This window comes from Triticum aestivum, chromosome 2A, assembly GCF_018294505.1.
Source record: "Triticum aestivum cultivar Chinese Spring chromosome 2A, IWGSC CS RefSeq v2.1, whole genome shotgun sequence".
Classification (NCBI taxonomy): domain Eukaryota; kingdom Viridiplantae; phylum Streptophyta; class Magnoliopsida; order Poales; family Poaceae; genus Triticum; species Triticum aestivum.
The window spans coordinates 352318145-352339590 of record NC_057797.1 but is presented as its reverse complement, the minus strand read 5'-3'; the positions used below and the strand labels follow the sequence as shown (position 1 = coordinate 352339590).

At 46.3% G+C, this 21446-nt stretch overlaps 1 protein-coding gene across 2 annotated transcripts in view; it reads right to left on the bottom strand.

The window, feature by feature from the left end:
* Positions 1 to 1304: 1304 nt before the first annotated feature.
* The window catches only part of LOC123188648 (protein EARLY FLOWERING 5), a 26135-nt gene continuing 5993 nt past the window's right edge, over positions 1305 to 21446 (bottom strand). For both annotated transcript variants that reach the window (XM_044600859.1, XM_044600860.1), the window contains 8 exons: positions 16935 to 17028; positions 11535 to 11620; positions 9852 to 9901; positions 9691 to 9760; positions 9526 to 9607; positions 9030 to 9436; positions 8338 to 8865; positions 1305 to 1788 (listed from right to left, as the gene is read on the bottom strand). In XM_044600859.1, coding sequence (XP_044456794.1) covers positions 1564 to 1788; positions 8338 to 8865; positions 9030 to 9436; positions 9526 to 9607; positions 9691 to 9760; positions 9852 to 9901; positions 11535 to 11620; positions 16935 to 17028 — 1542 coding nt within the window. In that variant the 3' untranslated portion in view covers positions 1305 to 1563. The remainder of the gene's footprint in view (positions 1789 to 8337; positions 8866 to 9029; positions 9437 to 9525; positions 9608 to 9690; positions 9761 to 9851; positions 9902 to 11534; positions 11621 to 16934; positions 17029 to 21446) is intronic.

Below are 21446 nucleotides of genomic sequence, written 5' to 3'. Positions count from 1 at the left end.
GCGCTGAAGCAGGCGACGGCCCACCAGCCATGGATGCAGGGCACCTCAAGGGAGACCGGCTACCAGATCCTAGCCTCCACCTTCCTTGGCATTCGCCCGGCGCACCGGTGGCCCCTCTGGTGGTGACAAGGAGGAAAGGCAGGGGTGGGGAAGTTGCTGCCGGTTACTAGGGTTGGCTGCCCGTGTCGCCCCTATTGGAGCGACGCGGTGTGAGAGCATTTTTTCCTTACACTTATCAACTTCAGACACATCTACTTTCATGCGCTTCCACGAGAAGTTATGCTTTAGATCATGATACATCTTGGTCTCACCGGGATGAACTGTGTAAGGAGTGTGATCAGGGGCGGAGCTTAGTTGGGGCCAGACTGGGCCATGACCCGCCCAGGATTTTGCAGTTTTTTCATACTTAAACTACACTTTAGAGTCCAGTCCACCCACGGATCGATTAGCCTCCAAGGTCCACCAGAATTCCACCAGCCAAGTCCACTAGAAATCGATCAGCCTCAAAGGTCTCGCACGGCGGCGCGCAGCAATCAGCACGAGCAGCCGGCAGCCGGCGCTACTCGCATAGACAGCTCCCTGCCTCGACTCGCCATACGTGCACCGGCCAGATCGCAAGTCACTAGAGGTCCAACAACTAGGTAGGAGCAGCGGCTAGTCGGCGACCAAAATATGAAGGCAAGGAGAATTAGCAATCCAGCACTGCATCTCCATTTCCCTGCAATTACAAGTCTGCAAAACTGAAAGACAGCAAATGTGATCTGACCGGCAAGTTTTCTTCACATTTTTCAAATTACAACTGCAACGTAGATACCCATGGCAAGGCCAATCACATTGAGCCAAGATTTTTTTTGGCATTATTTCTTCCAAGCTCCGCCACTGTGTGATGGCATTCTTGGAGGATGTCATCTTTCACCTGAGACTTCTGCGGAATGCAAAGATGACCATTGGGGAATTAGGGCAATGCTTTGTCTGTATTTCTGTTTCTGTGTATTCATATATGGAAATCATCAATTTAGAGTTCCTATATTGCAAAATCAAAGGAGGAGTATGTCGAATGTTTTGTAGGTGTTAATTCTAGGATCGGAGTGGTTAAACGTATCAATCGGAGTTGTGAAGCTTACTCCCTTCGTCCAGTGAAAAGTGTACGTATACAAATTTTAGGACAAATTATGGAGTGGTGGTGCATTGGGAAGGTGCAAGACATCATCTCTCTACTTTTAATTGCCCAACCCCCAATGAGCTAGGTGCATGTAAAAATTAAGGAGACCATGTGTAGAATTTTATTGGTCTTGATTACCGTATGACGAAAGAGAAGCTTTTTTTTTTACTTTAAAATGCATTGGGAAGATAGAAGTACAATCTTATGTGGACAAATTTTAAAGTCAAACATACATGGAAAAACATCTCAAATGCTTGCTCATGGAAAAACAGAAACGGTTTCTAAGATCATAGCAGGAAAAGCCATTCATGAGCCACAATGCAAAGAACAGAATCATGTTCAGGTTCAGGTTCATGACCAAGCTGCTGACAGCCATCAGGGAGAAGGGACTGGATGCTGAGCTACTCATCGAGGGCACCCAGTTGCTTCATATCCTCCAGGAATGCCATGTAGGAGTCATCAATGCTTTGTGGCTTAGAAACTGAGGGTGAAGGCTGGGCTGCAGATTTTATGGGGGTTACTGAAGGCTTCAGAGCAGAATATGATGGTGCTGATGACTGCTGCTGCGCCTTTGGTTTTGGTTTAGGGAGAGCGGATTCTCTCTTAACTCGAACTGATGCAGGAACCTGCCACAGAAATTAGTTTGAGTTCTTCGCTCAGTGCAACACAGAAGCTAACAATTTAGATGCAACAGCTATTTAATACAAAACCCTCACAGAACAAAAATTTACACGAATATACTAGGTGAACTGTTCAAACTTGAGCGCGCAATTTGTTTCGTGTAAGACAGCATAAAAGTAAAATGTATTTTAATTTATATGTAGGACAGCATGATAATCGCCTGAGTATATTTAAAAAAGTTACTTGAAATGACCAGCAAGGCAACAAGCATTACATTTCAGAATTTTGTTATTGTAGGATGTGGACAAATGTGGATACTGCAAACTAGTAGTACAAAAAGCAATATGCATAGTAACCAGTCTTAGAACTAGTACCATAAGAAAAATCAAACACATGTTAGGGACATAAAAAACTTGAGTTGGTAGTAGTGCACTGGTGCCATAAGAAAACTTGCACGTAAAAGCATCTCAACGCTCCACAAGAATAAGAGCATCCATGACAACTTCATGCATGTTAGGAACCTTGCCCTTTGGCTCCACAAGAACAAGAACCCAACGCTATACTATTCAAGCTTCACATCCCGGAAAGCATTTGAGTCGGTGTGATGGGAGTATATTCTTAACATTCTCCAACGGCGAGGCTTCCCTAGCAGATTTCATGACTGGATTGCTAGTCTTCTTCGCACCTCCACCTCTCAAGTCCTCCTCAATGGGGTGCTGGGCACCCCTATCATTCATGGTCGGGGTCTTAGTCAAGGTGATCCGCTTTCTCCGCCGCTCTTTGTCATCGCCATAGGATCCGGGGTCGTGGTACCATCCTTCGGACTTCGTTATATGCGGATGATGGGGCTGTTTTTGTGGCACCAATCAAGGAGGATATTCAAAACCTTGCCCGTATCCTACATGGTTTCGGTCAGGTGACGGGGCTGCAAACAAACTTCATGAAGAGCTCAGTGGTGCCCATTCGGTGTGGGCACTTGGATTTGGATGTCATTCTCGAAGGCTGCCCGCCATACGAGCTCCTTCACCCATGAGATACCTCGGCCTCCCACTCTCTGTTTGGTAGCTTAGACGCATGGACTTTCAACACCTCGAGGACAAAATTGCGGCAAAACTTGTGCCTTGGGAGCACTTACACATCACCAATGTGGGTTGTAACGCACTCGTGAAGTCGGTTCTCACCTCGCAAACTATCCATCACCTCACGCCACTTGTCATGCCCCCACCCATCCTTAAGAGCATCAACAAGATTGAGCAGGCCTCCCTTTGGGCCAGAACTAATAAGGTGACGGGCGGAAAGTGCAAGGTAAATTGGGAAACTATATGTCGACCAACCCACTTTGAAGTGCGTAGTGTGTTGCACCTTGGGAAATTCGCTAGAGCTCTTCATTTACAATGCCCTTGGTTTGAGTGGCGGGACCCGACGAAGATTTGGGTTGGTTCGGGCAACCCTTGCGATGAAGCGGACATGGATCTTTTTTATGTTCTTACCACCATTACCGTCGACAATGGTGAGAGGACCCCTTTTGGGAAGCACCGTGGCTGAATGCTAAAAATCCCAAGGATATCACCCCCCCCCCCCCCGCGCGCCCTTCCCCCTTTATCTTGAAGGTCTCGAAGCACAAATCTTGGAAGGTTAGCGCAGCCATGCACGAGGATGCTTGGGTTAAGACCATTGACATGTGCTCCGGGCCATTGTTTTTAAGGCGGTAAGGCAAGGCAAGGCGCTGGGGGCGCCTCACCGCTAAGGCATCAGGCAAGGCGACGCCTTGAGAGTTCCGGAGAGGGGGGGGGGGGGAGGGGAGCCCCATAACTTGCTGGTTGCTCCAGCCTGCTGTCCTGGAGAGGAGGATCTGTGTGAGAGGAGGGGGAGAAGCTGCCGGATAGGAGGGGGAGGAGGGGGGAGGCATACCTTGCTGGTTGTTGTTGTGGCCTGTGCTGGAGAGGGGGGAGGAAAAGGCTGCATGAGATTGGGGGGACCAGCTGCTGGAGAGCTGCCGGAGAGGAGAAGGATCTGGGATTAGCTCTAGCCGCCACCAAATCTCCAGAGAGGAGAGACAGTGAGACACCTCTCCCTATCGTGCTGGATCTGGTTTGCTCTGTTTGTCTGGACTCTTTCTATCCCCTCCGCGTACTTGTTACCACACGAGGGAATCTTTCCTGCTCCTGTGTTCCCGCGCGAGGGGCTTTTTCCCGCCTGAACCTCTCTCTCCCCTGCCTGAGGCATCTGCTTTTGCCTGAGGCGAGCAGGAGGACGCCTAGGCGGACGATCTGGACGCTCTAAAGACTAAGGCGGATGCCTTACTCTAGTTTGTAAGGCGAGCTCGACGCCTTGGCACCTGGGAGCGCCCTGACGCATAAGCGTCGCCTAAGCAACGCCATAGTGACGCCTTAAAAAAAATGCTCCGGGCTATCTTGGGATCATGTCGCCCAATTCATCGAGCTTTGGTCTCAACTTTCCCATGTTCTTCTTGATGAAGCCCAAGACTATCATGTGGAAGCTATTTCCTAGTAGGGAGTACTCGGTCAACTCAGCTTATAAGGCTCAATTCATAGGAGCTATATGTTGGAGATATGCCCTAGAGGCAATCATGTATGATGATATTTCCTATTTGCTTATGAATAAAGATAGTCCTTGGACATTATCAATGATGTGTATCAGCAAGTACGTGACTTGTTTGTGGGACTATGCATTGTATGATGGCTGTCCTAAAAGGACCCTAGTCGAAAGGGCTGTGTGGACGCACAACCGACTAGACTAGCATATGACATGGTTGATGGCTTGGTCTCACTAGCCATGGAGCATTGGATGCTAACTGGATAATATAGACTCGGAAGGGTCTGATTGGATTCAACATAGTCGGATCCGAGTTGAGATAAGGTCCAAGTCGGACAGAACCAACTATGAGAATGAGACGCAGCGATATGTCATCTGTGAGTCTCTAGTACAACATGCGTTCTATGTCCTAAGATCTGAGTTGGCGCATGTACTCGGGATGGTGACATACCTGCTTTGGGCCGACCAAACGCTACTCCGTGACTGGGTAGTTACAAAGGTAGGTTTTGGGCTTGTCCAGACCCATGCTGCGAGACATGCTCGAGCAAGATGGGATTTGCCCCTCCGATCAGGAGAGATATACTCTGGGCCCCTCATGTGATCCGACCAAGATAAGCATGGCCATGCGACAGGGATTATGAGATAATCCGGTTAGTGGTCGGCATCACTGGAACGAGAAAGAGGTCGGGCTAGCACAAGGATGACAGACTCGCCTTGAGCCCGACAACATATATCGTGTGGCAAAGGGAACACCAGGTTCGTCGGACACTTGGAGTCTGCATGCTTTGCTAGAGGCCGTTGCCGACTAGCCGAGTTGGATGTGATCTGACTCGCAACCAAGTGAACCAGAACCTAAGGGGTCGCGCGCTTAAGGGAAGGAACCTGTGAGGCCCAGTCCGACTCCACGAGTCAGAGTGATCCTACTCGGACTCGGATCCAGGCCGAACAGATTTTGGGCCTTAGGGTCTGTGCGAGGCCCAAGTGTTGAGCCCGCGACGGACGCCTATATAAAGTGGGGGTGCGGCACACTCGTGCGGTTGATCGCTTCGGCGTTGTCACTAGGGTTTGCATGTGTTGCGAATAGCCACCTCCACTCATCACCGACTATGTGATTGGACCTAGCAGTCCGCCGCACAGTGTTCCTCCTGCACGCGTGGATACCGTTAGAGGCGGTGCACCTGCGCCGCTCCGGCGAACTTATACATGGGATCCACGACCGGCTGTTCGAGGGAGATCGGACGAGGAGGGGACGATCCATGTGGACGCGCTGCCCCAACTCTTCTTCCGCTGCACGGCACTACACGTCTAGTGGTAACGATCTGTGATCCATCTCCCGTAGCATGTTCTTGGTTGTTCTGCACGTAGGAAATTTTAATTTGCAGTCGACGCACCCTACCATAGAACCCAACACTATCTTCACACATATGAACAAGGTCATCTGGAAAGCTTGGGCACCATCGACGGTCAAGTTCTTTGCTTGGCGTGCCATTCAAAATAGGGTGTGGGCGGCCGATCGCCTTGACCGGCGGGGAAGATAAAATTGTGGCCTTTGCCCGTTGTGCAAAAGAGAGTTTGGATTCGCCACTCATCTTTTCTTCAAGTGTCGATACACCTTGCGCATGTGGAGGTTGATCAAAGCTTGGTTTGGTCTTGACATCGACCCCTCCCAATGGGCGACTCACCACTCCATCTGTAGTTGGTGGATCTATATGGCTACGCGGAGCAAAGCAATGGCGTCCCTCACAATGCTCGCCAATTGGACTATTTGGAACTAGAGGAACTCGAGGATCTTTCGGAAGAAATCTACGCCACCTCAAATCATCTTGAACAATTTGAAGAATGAGGCAAAGCTTTGGGTCCTTGCGTGGCCGAAGCGCTTGAGTAACTTGATGCCGGGAGAGTAACGGCCCTGCATCTTTTTTGGGGGGTTTTGTTTTTTTGCTACCCATTGTCATAACCTTCTCTAGGATATGCATAGAGATCAGGTTCTTCAAGGCACTGGCCTTCTTGAAGTACGCTAAACTGCACGTTGTTGTGGTACTCTTGCTCCAAGATTACCCCCATCTTCGTCGTCGGAACATCTTCCTCTTGTAATAAATGGCATCTTAGAGTCCAGTTGTCTATCAAGCTTAATCTAGAAGTATCTAATGTGTGTGTGTGTGTGTGTGTGTCCTGGTAAAAGAATTTGTTTGCCGGAAGAGTCCAGTCATCTTGATGAGGGCATCCCAGTACCTCATGTTGTTCCCATGAAGGAGGTGAAGCCCAACTTCAGGACTCCTCCAAGTTAGAGGTGTGCCAAAGGGGGTGACCGAACCATGTACTTGGTCGGTTCCAGTTTTACTATTTTATTTCCAGGTCATGATATGGGCCACTTAGGATTTTTATTTTGTGTGTTTTAGTGTGGGCCTGTCCAACCGACTAGTTTTCTAGATGCTTATATAAGGAGGCCAGTGGCTAGGTTTAGAGGGGGTCAAATTTTTAGATCGAGTTTTCAACATTGTGTCCACGTGTGAATCATCCCTCCGGGGACGGCGCTGTTGTTTATCAAATAAAGTGATGATTGCATGAAGGTTCTTGTGTGATCAAGGATTATCGTGCCAAGGTTAGAGGCGTGTTGTTCATCTTCACGTTGCTTGCTGCTTGCTGGATTCGTTTCCTCATCTTCAGGTTGCGTGGATTGATCACGTGATTAGAAGGTTTGCTATCTAATTGTCTTGCGGTGAAAGATCGGGCAAAAACTATAGGATCATCACGTTGATCCTTATCATGTGGTATCAGATTACTGGGTTTGTCACCGCGTGTTCGTCTTATTGAAATTGATCTGCTGGTGTTTGCTATAGCACTCGTAGATTGCCGAGGCTTTGAAGATCTGCTGTGGATAGTTGTTGGTGCCGCCGAGGAGCTTGCACGTAGATTGAAGATTGGGTCTAATTGATTTCCGTTTCATTTGTGACAAGATCGATTTCCTCTGTTCTCGGAATACATACAGGCGCCAAAACTTATTTTTCCGATCGATCAGATTGGATCCGTTTCTCCCGTGCGTGCAGTCCAGGATCAAGCGAGGAAAAGATTCAAACGAAGCAGCTGGGTTTGCGCACGGATCTGATCAGTTTTTTTGGTGAGATCAGTTTGTTTGTTTTAGTGTTGGATAGGAATCGGTGGTTAGCGTATGTACGTGGAAAAGTCTGGCCATAATAGAAAAAAAGGAGTTTGCTTCAGATCAATCTATCCGCGTTTGGTGGAGCTTTTTGTGTGAGAAATAAAAAAGGAACAAGATCAAGAGAGAGGTACAGACCGGATTGTTATTGCTTTTACTCACTATTTTTTTGGCCCAGTTATTGTTGCAATTTTGTGTGAGAAAAGAACGATCAGCAAGTAGAGAAGCAGTCCTCGTGAAAGGGTTTCATATCTAAGGGTTGTGATAGGCTTGGCGAGCCAACGTAAAAACTAGCCAGTCTTTTGGGTATGAAACCCATTTGGGCGAGAGTAGTACTAGGATGGGTGACCTCCTGGGAAGTCCTCGTGAAAGGGTTTCATATCTAGCCTACCCCAACTTGTTTGGGATAAAAGGCTTCGTAAGTAAGTAAGTGTCATAACCTTCTCTTTATTAATGAATGTTTTTGCCTCGGTGTTAAACAAAAAACATCTCAGTAACATGTTATATGGACTACCTGATAGTCAGCAGATTTTGTAATTCAGATGAGAACATATTTTAAAATTGTCTATTTGTTGGAAAGCTGGTCCCAAAACCTTTTGTAAATGGCAGATATAACAGTGATCAAAACCCAAAACTGAAAAGGCAAAATATACTGTTTGCTGCATTAGGTCATCGTTGCTATGGTATATGTGTTTCCATGGAATGATATACCCAAGCCTTAGTTCATATCACCATAGTACACGGTTTTAATACTCTGTTGCTGTGTTTGAGAACTTTTCAGGAAATAAGCAAGTGATAGCATTGATGCAGCAAGTCAATAACCAGAGTAAAGAACACATACCATAGCTGTTAGCTCAGGAGTATGTTGTGCTAATGGTCTCTTTACAACTGTTGAAGCAGCCGATTTGACGTAAGATGGCTGCTGAGGTAACTGCGGCCTTGGGCCAAAAACAGCAAATTCGGGTCCTGGAAAAAATGGAGGCCTAAGCATTGCTGACGGACCAGGAAGTACACCAAAGGGTGCCATTGGCATTTGAGCCGGAGTTAATGCTGGAGGAGGTGGAGGGGGCCTGGCAGCAACACCAGGAGCCATAAATGGTGGCCTTGAATCTGGTTGTGACGGTGGTGGAGGAAATCTGACCATTCCTGGACTTAGAATATCAGGTTGTACTGGAGGCATCATTGGAGGCCTTGGAGGCAAAGGCAGTAACTGCGATGGATGCGGTGGAGGTGGTGGTAAGAACCTTGAAATTTTAGCATCTTCTTTCACAACAGGAGTATCCATAGCAGTATCGTCAGTAGCCTGTATTTCATTCGAGTTCGGTGGCAACCTAGGGGGAGGTGGAGGTGGAGGTAGCACAACTGGAGCCTGCAAAATGAAATTCAAAGTTGTGACCGGAACTAGCAGCCAAATAATAAACCAAACGAAGAGAATGGTAACTGAAATATTAATAAGGATTTTCAGGGAATGCATAAATAGTAGTAACATATTGGAAGAGTCAGAAATATTTAAAATAAAAATTGAAGTAGCACCTGTGTAGAATCTGCCGAGCTTGCACCCTCTCCAACAATTTGTTTATTAAGCAGCTCATTTGTACCAGGTAGAGGTGGTTGTTGCAAAGGCCGCTGTGGTGGAGGAGGAGGTGGTGGCAGTAATATATAATCTAACACAGGTTCTCTGGGAGGTGCACCAGGAGGAGGAGGTGGAGGTGGCAGCGGTAAGCCTGGTGCTATTACAGCGCCAGCAGGCTTAGGTGGGGGTGGGGGCGGTGGTGGGGGTAAAGGTAAAGAAGGGACAGATAGATCTGAAGGTTCTGAAGAGGCTGGCAGTGGAGGGGGCGGTGGAGGAGGGGGCATGGTGGAAGGACCTGCTTCTTCAGATTCTGTCATGGAAGATGAAGCCCCAGCACCAACTGAGGAAGGCAATGGAATCCTTGGTCCTATTGTCAATCAAGAAACAAAAGTGAGCAAGAACGTTTCAGCAAACTGTAAAAAAATATTAAGAAAATATCCTACAAGTTATGCTGACCTATCGATGATTTGTACATAGGAGGTTTGCCAGGTGGTGGTGCCCCAGATGGGTTCAAGGTTGGGTGATAGTAAACAGAATCCTGCAGTACAAACCTAGTTAGTATCTGTTCTGAACATGCTGTAACATATATCAACGGTGTCCGAAGAACTGTAAATACCATACTTCAGGCATAGGGTTTTTAGCTCTGTCATCTTCGTCTGCTGCAGGCCGTCTCTTTGGTGGTCCAAGATGGCTGGTTGGAAATGAAATACAAATTTAATAAACGAAAACAATTGCATGTAAATTTAATGAAATGAATGTATAACAAATGAAAAAATTCTCACCTGAACATAACTGGTTGCTCACCCTTTTCTTTCATCTTTTCTTCATATTCCTGGCACAGATATGAAAAGGCAATGAGGTACCATGCTCCCAAAAAAAACTAGTTATAGCATATCCCGTCAAGAAGTTGTACAGAAATTAGAAGATTAATACAAAGTCCAAATAGGTTTACCAAGTACCAACACATTAAAAATCACTCATACTGTGCCATAATGTGAGGGATATATAACTCATGAATACGATAATACTCCCTCCGTCCCAAAATAAGTGTCTCAACTTTGTACCAACTCTAGTACAAAGTTGTACTAAGCTTGAGACATTTATTCTGGGACGGAGGGAATAACAGTCTTCAGTTAGATTGCATAACAGAGTAGATACAGATGATTCTGTAAAAGGAATGATCCCTTTTAGTTCTAACTTTCCCCTGTTATCAAAAACAAATGTTTCTTGTGAACACATCAGAATACACTAACATAGTTCACTAACAGCATGGGATATTTAACAGAAATCCTCCAAATATCATGTTCCTGAATCTTGATGAAATTGTAACAGTTTTTTTTTCCTTTCTTCTTAACTCATTGGGCGGCCACTTGCATTTCCTCTTAAAAAGAGTTCCGGACAAACTTAAAAAATACTAACAAAAGATTGTGGAAAAGGAAAAAATAATATGGAACCATGGATAGCAAACAAAACCTAATGTGCTGCCCAAAATGGTCCCTAGCCTGTCGTGTGCGTGGAGTTGGAGGTGGAAATTGGGATCTGATCGGAGGGAATAGCAAGGTTCGCCCTTAGGCACACGTAGAGGCTCGTCCCTTGCCGTGACACTGGAGACTCTGAACTCTGTTCAGGGCAATTTTCTCTGTTTCTTGATTGATAACCCTATAATACAAACTATCCTCCCTTTATATAGATCAGAGAGGTCGCATAACCTGGAAAGCAAACCAAGTCTTAACCGTTGGGAAAGTAAAGAGAACTTCCTAATATATATATATATATATATATATATATATATATATATATATATATATATATATATATTTCCTAGTGATAAACTTGGACTTCTTTGCTGCCCATTCTAAGCTTTGTGGTGATGGGGTCGCCCATGGTGTGGTGGCTGTTGGGTGGGAGGCTAAGGAAGGTCCTCTCTGATACCAAGATGTTGCGTGCGTAGAGTTGGTGGTGGGAACAGGGATCTGATCAGAGGGAATAGCGAGGTTCACCTTAGGCGCACGTAGGGGCTCGTCCCGTGCCATGATGCTGGACGCTCTGAACTCTTAGTTTCGGGCAATTTTTCTCTGTTTACTTATTGATAATCCTAATGCAAACTATCCTCATGTAACTTGGAAAACAAACCAAATCTGAACTGTTTGGAAAGTAAAGACAACTTCCTAATAGAGATATTTCCTAGGGATAAACTTGGGACCTCTTCGCTGCCAAGGATTAGCCATGTGCCTGCCTAAGGCCCAACTGTTTTGTATTGTGGTTAGGGACTGTGCTGCAGGTTTGGGCCTGCGGCTACAGTGCTGCCCCCAATACTTCTCCGTAACATGGTCAGAGAAAATTGAAGGAACAGTTAAAATCTTGTATGTTTGATGGACTAAAAAGATATTAAAATCGCAGTAATGGTAGTGAAACCATTCGAGACTTCCAAAAGAAAGTCCAACGTATCTGCAGAATAAGAATACCTTCCTTTTCTTCACAACAAGATTATAAGTATCCTCAAGCTGTCTTTTCTTATGTTTCCTAGCCTTATCCAGAGCACCATCGGCCTCTGCATCAACCAAATAGTAATTAATCACTCAGAAATACAAGCTTGCCAAAATCATTAACATACATTTCCTCCTCGCAAACAAATAAATTCAAACAGGCAACAACGTTCTATAAGCAAGCAAATCTTCTATATCTAATTAGCTGCCCCACTACTAAATTTCTCTACACGTGCGTGCTTCCACATCACCTCAATTGTTGATAACCGTTAGATTGAAGTTGTGTGACATCTGCAAGTCATGCATGTACTCGTAATTTACTTTTCTGCGTTAATCTATGCACGCAAACCATGCCACCTCATCAAGTCATGCATGTCTTTTTTTCCTGGAGGAATCAAGTCTACGCATGTCAGTCCCAAGTATCACTTTTTGCGTTAATTTTTGAGTGGTTATGGACAGTATGACTTGATAAGGAAAAATATGCATGTCAGCACATTGTGAATGACATACTTCACATTTGAATTTAATATGTTTTCATGTAGCATATATACACTGGCCCTGGGCCCCCAGGAAATACAAGTTGCATATTTCCTAACATGGTATTAGAGCCTAGGTAATTTTTTCACACCCACAACTTGTGCCTCCGATCCAATCTCGCGCCACCGCCATCCTGTTCTCAACTAGCCGTCGCTGCCTCCCCTCTCTCCCCTTCCACGCATGACTCCTCAACCGCTGTTGGCGGTCCTTTCACATGCTGATCAGCGCCGTCCACTGTTGTCAAGTCATCCGCCACCGCTAGTTCTCCGCAGCCTCCATGCCATCCGTAGCCAGCCGCCACCATCATCCACGCCAGTCGCCTCAGATCTGATCTGTCGCGCCATCCGCCTCCCAATCTGATCTCTCGCGCAGCTCCATTCCGGTTGGTTCATATCTAGCGTGTCAGCTCGTAACCGCTGACGGAAGTGGGCGCTAGAGTGTTGGGCTCGTTGCGTACGTGTGCAGCGGTCAGCCAGATCAGATTGGTTTGCTCCACGCAAAAAAATGGTGATGTCCAATGCAGCAAGCTATGTGTCCATTCCATGTTGCCACATCATGTTTGATGGTGTAAACTACACCAAGTGCGTCGTGTTTATGTGCGCTAATATGCATAGTATTCATCTATGGGGCGTTCTCTGGCAAGGTTTCTTGTCCGACGTGCCTGGTTCCTCACGTGGTTCCTACCCTGCAGACGCCACCGGTTCTTGCCTCAGATGCTTCCAAGGCTGATAAGGATGTCGCCAGGCTGCTGTTGATGTTGTTGTTGCTGCTGCTTATGAGCAGCAGGCCTCGGACTACCGAACGGCTCTTAACACTTATCATAATGAGCTGTCTTTCTACACTTAGTGGTTTGATAATGATGCTCGGCTATTCTACGAGCTGGTGTTTTGCCTCAGTTTTCTTCTAAGTTTGTGGGCTTCTCTACTGCCTTCGACATGCGGACCCTTCTCCGAGAACGCTATCGGCTCTGGTGATGCCTTGTACCTGTATGTGGTCCACCACAAGCACGCGAAGGGTGACTCTAATGTGGATGATTTCTATGCACAGAGCTCTGCTATCTGACGTCAGCTTGACTCCCTCCGCACTGCTCGTTGTGGTTCATGCCAGTGTTGCCGGGCTGTGAGGTCCAACTTGGAGTTTCAGTGCATCTACGAGTTCTTGTCTTGGGTCAGTAAGGAGTTTGAGCCGCGGCGCGCTCAGCTGTTTGCCCGTGTGCCTCGTGTTTCTCTCTTCTGGAGGCTCTTAGGGGTTGTTTGGATAGGAAGATTATGCAGAATTGCTTCTCCTTAAACGTAATTTCGGTTGTAACAACTTAAAATTTTGTTTGGATTTTCTAATCTAATCATGGACATATAAAAGCAAGTTCGACAAGACCCAAAAAAATAGACTTTAGAACAAACGAACAATATACATTTTTGCACAATCCAATTTTCTATATACAAAAGATTTAAACGGATTGCGGCGGAAAGAATCGATCGCTGGCAGCGATAAGGGCACACAACGGGATTGCTCTGTAACCGCAACAACGGCAATGTGAGTACCATCCTCTCCATTGGTATTACATCAGTAATTTGGACGTCTTCCCTGTGCGCACTTTCACCATGGGCGCCTCCGCGGGCAGCGACATGAGAGCTTGATGATGTTGCTGTGAGCACATCTATTACTCGTAGTAGCATTGCTTTTCCTATAATTAAGGCGCTCCATCGTACGGGAGACCTAACAATCGATTATTCGATCATTACTCGGGTGGATGAGCACGCAATTCAGCTGATCCTACTCATCATACGAGACCACAACAGCAACTACATCAGTGCATGGAGAGTTATATGAAGCGGAAGGGTCAAAGGTTTTCTCTAGCGTGGGACAATGGTGCGAGGGCAAGGTCGTAGAAGAGATTAATGGATCAAGATGAAGAAGACAAGTAGTGATCACAGAATAGGATTTTCAATAGGCGGCTAGAGCGAAGAACTGCATCATCATGTTTTCTTTTTTTCCCATCCAAACAAAGAATTGTGTATGCTAATCTTAACAGAAAAACTAACTAAAAGTAGTTTTCCTAAAAATCCTCTAAAAACTCATTTTCTAAAATCTTGCATCTAATCCTCAGTACCCAAACAACCACATACTGAGACTCACGCTGAGGAGACTCGCCTATGTGGTGCTGGTCTGCTTGAGGTTCCCTTTTGTGCTCGCTACTGGAGCTCCTGCTAGGCCGCCTACTACACAGGCAGACAGGCTACCTCCCACCCCGGTCCTCCACCACTTCTGCCCACTCCTAGTGGTGGGGTCATGCTTGTATACACTACGGCTATTGCAACAGGGATGGTCGCTCTGAGTTTGATTGCTTCAAGAGGAAGAGGCATATGCGCAGCTCTTCTTCTAGGACTCGTACTCTACTCTGACACTCTCAATTGTCTCCTTGAATGAGCAGGATATTACGAGACTTAAGTGTCACTTGCAGCTTCGGTTTTGCAAGCTCTGTGACTGATGCTTCTGGCACTAAGAGACCACCCCCTACACCGATCCCCTACGAATTCCAGATTTTGGAGCTTCCTTTCATATGTCCTCTGATTCTTCCACCTTGTCCTACCTTAGCTCTCTTGATTATCCAGTTCATGTTCTTACAATTGAAGGTACTCCCCTTCATGTTGCTAGTCAAGGCACTCTTAGCACTTCCTTTTCTATCCCGATGTTGCTCATGTTCCTCGACTTACCATGAACCTGTTTTCAGCTGGTCAGCTTACTGACACTGGTTGCCGCGCCATTCTTGGTCGACTCTTGTTTTGTTCAGGATCAGTGCGTGCATGCTTTGGTTGGGGCTGGCCCTCGCCGTCGTGACCCTCAAGGACTTTGGGAGGTGGAATAGCTTCATGTTCCTTCCGCAGCCACCACCGTCACCAATCTCTCTACTTCCATCGCCTCAGCTACCGGTTCCTTTCAGTAGTGGCGTCATCATCTGGGTCTTTGTGACTCTCGTATGTCGTCTTTAGTTCGAGATCTTCTAGGGTCTATCTACGGAGATGTCTCTTTCGAGTGTCAAGGTTGTAGGCTTAGTAAACATACCTTATCATCATACTAGTGAGTCAGTATCTCATCCTCCGTTTGATCTACTTCATTCAAATTTATGGGGTCCAGCTCCCTTCGCTTCGAAACGAGATCATCGATACTATAATGTGTTGATTCTGCTGGAGATTACATCTCCAAGATGTTGCGTGGAGTCCTTGCTGTGCAGGGTAATCTTGCCCAATTCTCTTGTCTAGGTGCTCACGCTCATAATGGTGTGGCTAAGCGCAAGCATCATCACCTTCTTGAGACGGCTCATGCGCTAATGATTGTTGCTTCACTTCTCCCTCATTTTTTGGATGAAGTTGTTTCTACCTCCACCTATCTCATCAACCTTCAGCCTTCTTCTGCACTCCAAGGTGGCATCCCTCTCGGAGTTCTTTTTGGTCGTTCACCTGGCTAGTCGACCCTTCGCTTGTTTGGTTGTGTTTGTTACGTTCTTCTTGCACCCTGCGAACACACCAAACTGACTGCTTAATCGGTTTAGTGTGTCTTAGGTTACAGTGATGAGCATAAGGGCTATGCTATTGGGTTCCTATCAGTCGTCGGATACACATTCCTCGGGACGTGACTTATGATGAGTCTCGTCCCTTCTACATGCGTCCATCCTCCTCGACCTTTTCAGTGGAGGATATCTCTTTCCTCAATTTTTTCTGACGTAGTTGTCACTTTTGTTGATCCCTTGTCCACCATCCCACTGCCCCTGCTCATCCAACTATTGCATATCCGACGCTGCCGGCTCCTATGGTTTCCACACCTCACTTGTCACATGATTCTACACTTTCATCCCTGATGGCTTCCCCGCCTCCATCACCTGAGTCTATCCCGGTGGTTCCTCCTCGTATTCTTCCCTCTTATCCTCACTATTATACCCGTCGTCCACGTGTTGTGGATGAGTCTACTGACGAGCCATCTACTTCTGGTGTGCCATCTTCGCCGTATTATAGCCTACTTATGGCTTTTGTGCTCGTCCTCACCTCGCCATTCACCACTATGGTTTTTCTGGCACTGCTAATCTTGAGTTGGCTTCGTATCGTGATGTAGTTCATCCTGAATGGCAGCATGCGAGGTAGAAGAGATTGCCGCACTTCAGCACACCGGAACGCGGGATCTTGTTTACCTTCCTCACTGTGTTTGTCCCATCAATTGTAAGCGGGTCTACAAGGTTAAGACTCGCTCTGATGGTTCTCTTGAGCGCTAAAAAGCTCGTCTTATGGCACGAGGCTTTCAGCAGGAGCGTGGGCATGATTACAGTGAGACATTGCTCCTATGGCCCATGTGACCATTGTTCGCACAGTTCTCGATATGGCCTTTGTTCATCACTCGTCTATGTCTCAGCTTGATGTCAAGAATATCTTTCTTAACGATGAGTTGTGTGAGGAGGTTTACATGCAGCCACCACCCGGGTATTATGTTCCTGATAGCATAGCCTGGCATGTTCGTCGGTCTCTCTATGGCCGCCCCTTGTGCCTAGTTTGAGTACTTCACCTTCGTGGTGACTGTGGTTTGTTTTCCAGCAAGTGGTCATGATCCTGCGCTTTTTTATCATATTTCCGCCCGTGGTCGGACTCTTCTTCTATATGTCAGATGACATGATCATCAAAGCAACGACTCAAGACACATAAAACTTAGAATGCTAGGCCTCTTACAAACAAAGCTGGTAGGGCAAGTAAATAATCATCTGATTCTGCATAAAAGATAGGTTTTTAAAATGGTCTGTTTCTAAGACATTGATCTAAAGGTCTGAATTAGCCTCGAAATACAATGCAATATACTTACTCATCTTTTCCAACTTCTCAATCTGATCCTTTATAGCATCTGGGTCCTTTTTCAAAATTCCAACCTCCCGTACCTTCTTTCTTTCTTTTTTGTTCTGCGGAGCAAAGAAAATGATAAAGTTTGAGAAATAAAGATGGATTAAACTACTTGGTAACAGACTAGGAAAAATGCCCGTGTGTTGCACCGGGAGAAAAATACAAATCGAATGCTATGCGAACCTAATAAAGCAAAAAAGAGAAATAATTTATTAGTAAACAAACCAAAACCTAGAAGTTGCTAGGGTATTTGCCAAACTTTGATTGACACTTCTCGTAGGCCCATATTTTGCATTTAAGAAACTGAACTTCATACTACACTTCAAAGCCAAGTGATCATCATAGGCAGTATATGTATCAGCGGCAAAGGACAAATAATGCTATATAACAGGAAGAGAAATAATTGCAAACTAATTGTACATATAAAAAGGGCAAGAACACAAATATGATCATCTGAAATGAAGTTTCAATATAACAGCAGCAGACCAGAACTTTGTTCTCAAAGTGAGGTAAAAGTGCTAGTAAATGTAATTTCTTGAGACCACAATTGTAGTTCGCTTGCAGCACGCAACCAAATAAGAAGCAGCAGACAACCGAAAAGTGCTCATAACTAACAGGTGTAACACAGATAGAACTGGAGTCTATGTCAGACTTTCAACAGGAACAGTTAATATCCATGACACGATAGACCACTGAACTACATGTAGACCATAAAGGTGCCAACAACACGATAGACCAATGGGCTACATGAGCAAAATTATTTAATAGTCATCTATGACACCTGGTACTATCTTATTAAGCAGAACATGCTAACATGTGAATTAATGGTTAAAAAAGTTACTCCTGAAAAACACCTTACAAAGCTAGAGAGAGCACTAATTTTGAATGTTCTAAGAGCAATGAAAAGACTTGCTCACATAGCGGTATGGACTATGCACTGACCATAGTTAGCAACGACAGAATAATTATTTGGAGTGTGGAATTTGCAAAGGATAGTGCCAATAGAGGAATACAACTGAATAAAATAAAATTCCATTAGCAGATCGCCAGGTTTGGAATGGACCGAACTTATTGGTGCAGGCTATATATAAATATAATAACACTGCCATATATGCCTCACACGTCCATAGTTCGAATAGCAAGGAAAAACTTCATATGAATTGTTTCCTGTGCATCAGTCCGGTGCCTTTTGGCCAGGCATCAGGAACCATGTAATTAAGAAACCTCCTGTGTAACTCAAGTACTCCATGCAACTAATTGTATCACGGACAATTTAAAACCTGGAACTAAACAGTACTCTATTAGACATGATTTTGAGAAATCTTGAGAAATTTTCATCATGTTAAATGCCAAATATATGGGAAACATATTAATAGTGCAGGCATTATTGTACCTTATCTGTATGGTGAAAGGAAGAACAGTTTGATATAATAAGAAATTTAGCATATTTTTTGAAAAGGAGGATTGCCCCCTTCCAACTAAAGAAATTTAGCATATGTTCAAAGCAACAATGTAAGATACAACATTATGTCTGTGTACATAAAAATATAAACAAACTCGGCTTGTTTCCATGGTCAAAGTGGCTTGTCTCTCGCGTACAGAGTAGCGCTCATAGATTTACACATGTACACATCGGCTTCTTGTTCAAACAATAGGGATTGACCATTGGACCAAGCTGATTGGGTGTTCATGAGAGAAATACAACGGCTAGAGAAAAGGCTTGCACCACTGCTCCAGTTTCTCTAGTTGGAAGTCTCAGCGGTGACAGCGGGCGGATGATTCGCTTAAATCATGAGATTAATTTACTGATTGACATGAAAAAGGATGTTATATTGCAGCTTGCAGGGTGGTTGGAAATTAAAACAGAAGATATTAAAAGATTGGGGAAGAGAGTGATTGATGAGGCAAGATTAAATCATGGCCTTTTTCAGATAGATTGTAGTTTGAGTGGAACTTTGACGTACATGACGGCTACCTCTACAAAATCCACAAACAAACTGAGTCCCCAAATCAAACAAAAATGTTTCTCATCTGTTTAATAAATATCACACATTAGATATACTATAATTAAGTGAAAATATCACAGTAAAAAAAGTACTAGGAATTTGATTCGTAGCCCATATTGTAAGGAATGAATCACATCCTCCACTTTATATGTGAAGTCTTTGACGGATATCCAAAGGTTGTCTGACAATCATCACACACTTTTTAACAATATCTGTAGTCCTATTTAAGACGTTATATGCTGAAGAAACAACGACCTGAATAAAATCTGGCTAGCGAGATTAACCAAACACCCGATCCGCCATTGAATTTATGGATCCCTGGTTCAGGGGTAAAAAGAAAGCCCGGGGGGTGAAGGGATGGGTACCGGTGTCACTGGCGGTGGCGGGGACGGTGTAGCCGCGACAGAGGAGCTTCACGAGCCATGCCACGATGTTGCCCGAGGCGCCAGTGCCGCGGACCACCTTCGCCACCCCGAGTGTGATGTGCTGCCTCGTCGCCCATGCCATCGGGACGAACGTGTAGATGAGCATGCGGACGATGCAGTGGCCGACGAGGGGCACGAGGTGGCATGTCAAATGTGCTTGTTAACACTTAACAGCCCCCGTTGGTGTCATTCTGCCATTGCAGCTGCGACCGCGCCGAATCCGCAGCAGCCTCGACATGGGAGCACGCATCCTCTTGTCGTCTAGGTAGGCTGCGGAGGGAGAGGGTTGGGGGCTTGGGGTGTTAGGCGGGGGAGAGGGAGGGGCAGCGGCTGAGGAGGAGAGAGGATTTGGAGGAAGGTGCGGCGCCGGCGTCGGGTGTCGCCGGTGGGGCCGGCGCACGGCGAAGGGGCGGAGCCTGTGGTGGCGGAGGGGCCGGGGGCGGATCTTGCCAGAAGATTCGTTGGATGGCTTGAGGCCCATGCTAGCCGGTTGAGGCATACTGGGCTTCGTTGGGACAACGAGGGATGAATTTTTCTCCAACGACGTACGAAAACTTCCACAAGGACGTGCGGAAGCCAAATTAGTACCACCTTGTTTATATTATGATTTTGTCCATACAAATTATAAAAGCGTATTATGACATGAAAAGAAAGCGTATTGTGACGGTGAACCCGACAAAGTCAATCCGTGCTTTATTATTAGGGAGAGATTAAATGAATTACAAGTGTAAAAAATCTTTAGCATCAGTCTGATATGAAACTGGGGTTAAAAAGACAAAACTACCGACAAAGCTAATAAGTGGACATAACGTAGTGTGTAACACTCTGTAATGACCACTATTGCCGCCTTACAGTGTTGGTGCATCTGTATCAGGATACATGACGAGGGATACATTTCCAGGTCAAAATGATGTGCACCAAAAAAATGTGACATCTGAAGATGCAAGAGTACAGCACAGAACAATTGCAGCAACTGGCTTTGGTTACTTTGACAAACTAGATTGCTCCTAAAGTGCACCATCAGATAAAAGTACCATAGAAAACTGGAGTGACATAACAAAGAAGTATAAGGGCCATTTCTTTTGCTAGCTTTTTTGGGCTTCCAGAATAAGCTGCCCCCTACCCAGCTTATTCTAGAAGCCCAACCAAAATTTTCTTTTTTAAAAGCCTACTAGTCAAGTCTTAACTACTAGGCTTCTAAAAAAATAAGTTTGGTTCGCTTCTAGAATAAGCTAGGTAGGGGGCAGCTTATTGCAGCTTATTCTGGAAGCCACCAAAAGAACTGGCCCTAACTAAGCTGCTAGGCGATATGTTATGACCGGCCGGGCCTACAGCCGTAGGAGGCCCACCAGGCAGGCTTAGGCCGCAAGTTATCTTAGTTTTATTTTCAGATCGTGGTTATATATACAAGTTGTAAGACTATTTTCAGATTTAAGCAATAAGACTATTCTGTTGCCCGGCTCCCGGAGGAGCCGGAACCTTAAAACCCTAGCCGCCTCCTGCTTGCGCCGCCGCCGCCGAACCGCAAGGACGGCGCCCCGCCGCCGGCCGCCGCGCTCCAGCCCTCGCCCACCTCCCTCGTTCCCCTACATCCTACGCCCTAGGCAGGGCAAAACCCTAGTTCCTATCACCTTGGTATCATCCAGCTCGGGTTCGACCATGTCATCCTCACCATCATCGCCGTCGCTGCCCCTTACCACCACCACCACCGCCGCGCCATCGCCGATCGTCACGGGCCCGCTGGCCCTTCCATCGGCGCCGCTGGACCTCCTCTCCGACGCGTCCACCGGGCTGCTGCCGCCCCCCGTCACCACGACACCGCCATCTCCATCGACCCTGCCGGCCCAATACTCGCCGGAGGCCATGGCCGGTGTCCTCAACGACCTGGTCGTCGCGGTCCAGGGCATCCGGCTTTACCTGGCCAGCCCGTACGTGCCGCCACCGCCGCTCCGGCCACCCGTGCCCTCCGGACCGCTGGCTCTCCCGTGGTACTCGGTGCCCGCGGCCCTCACCGGAGGCTACCCGGCCGCTCCAGCGCCGGCCTGG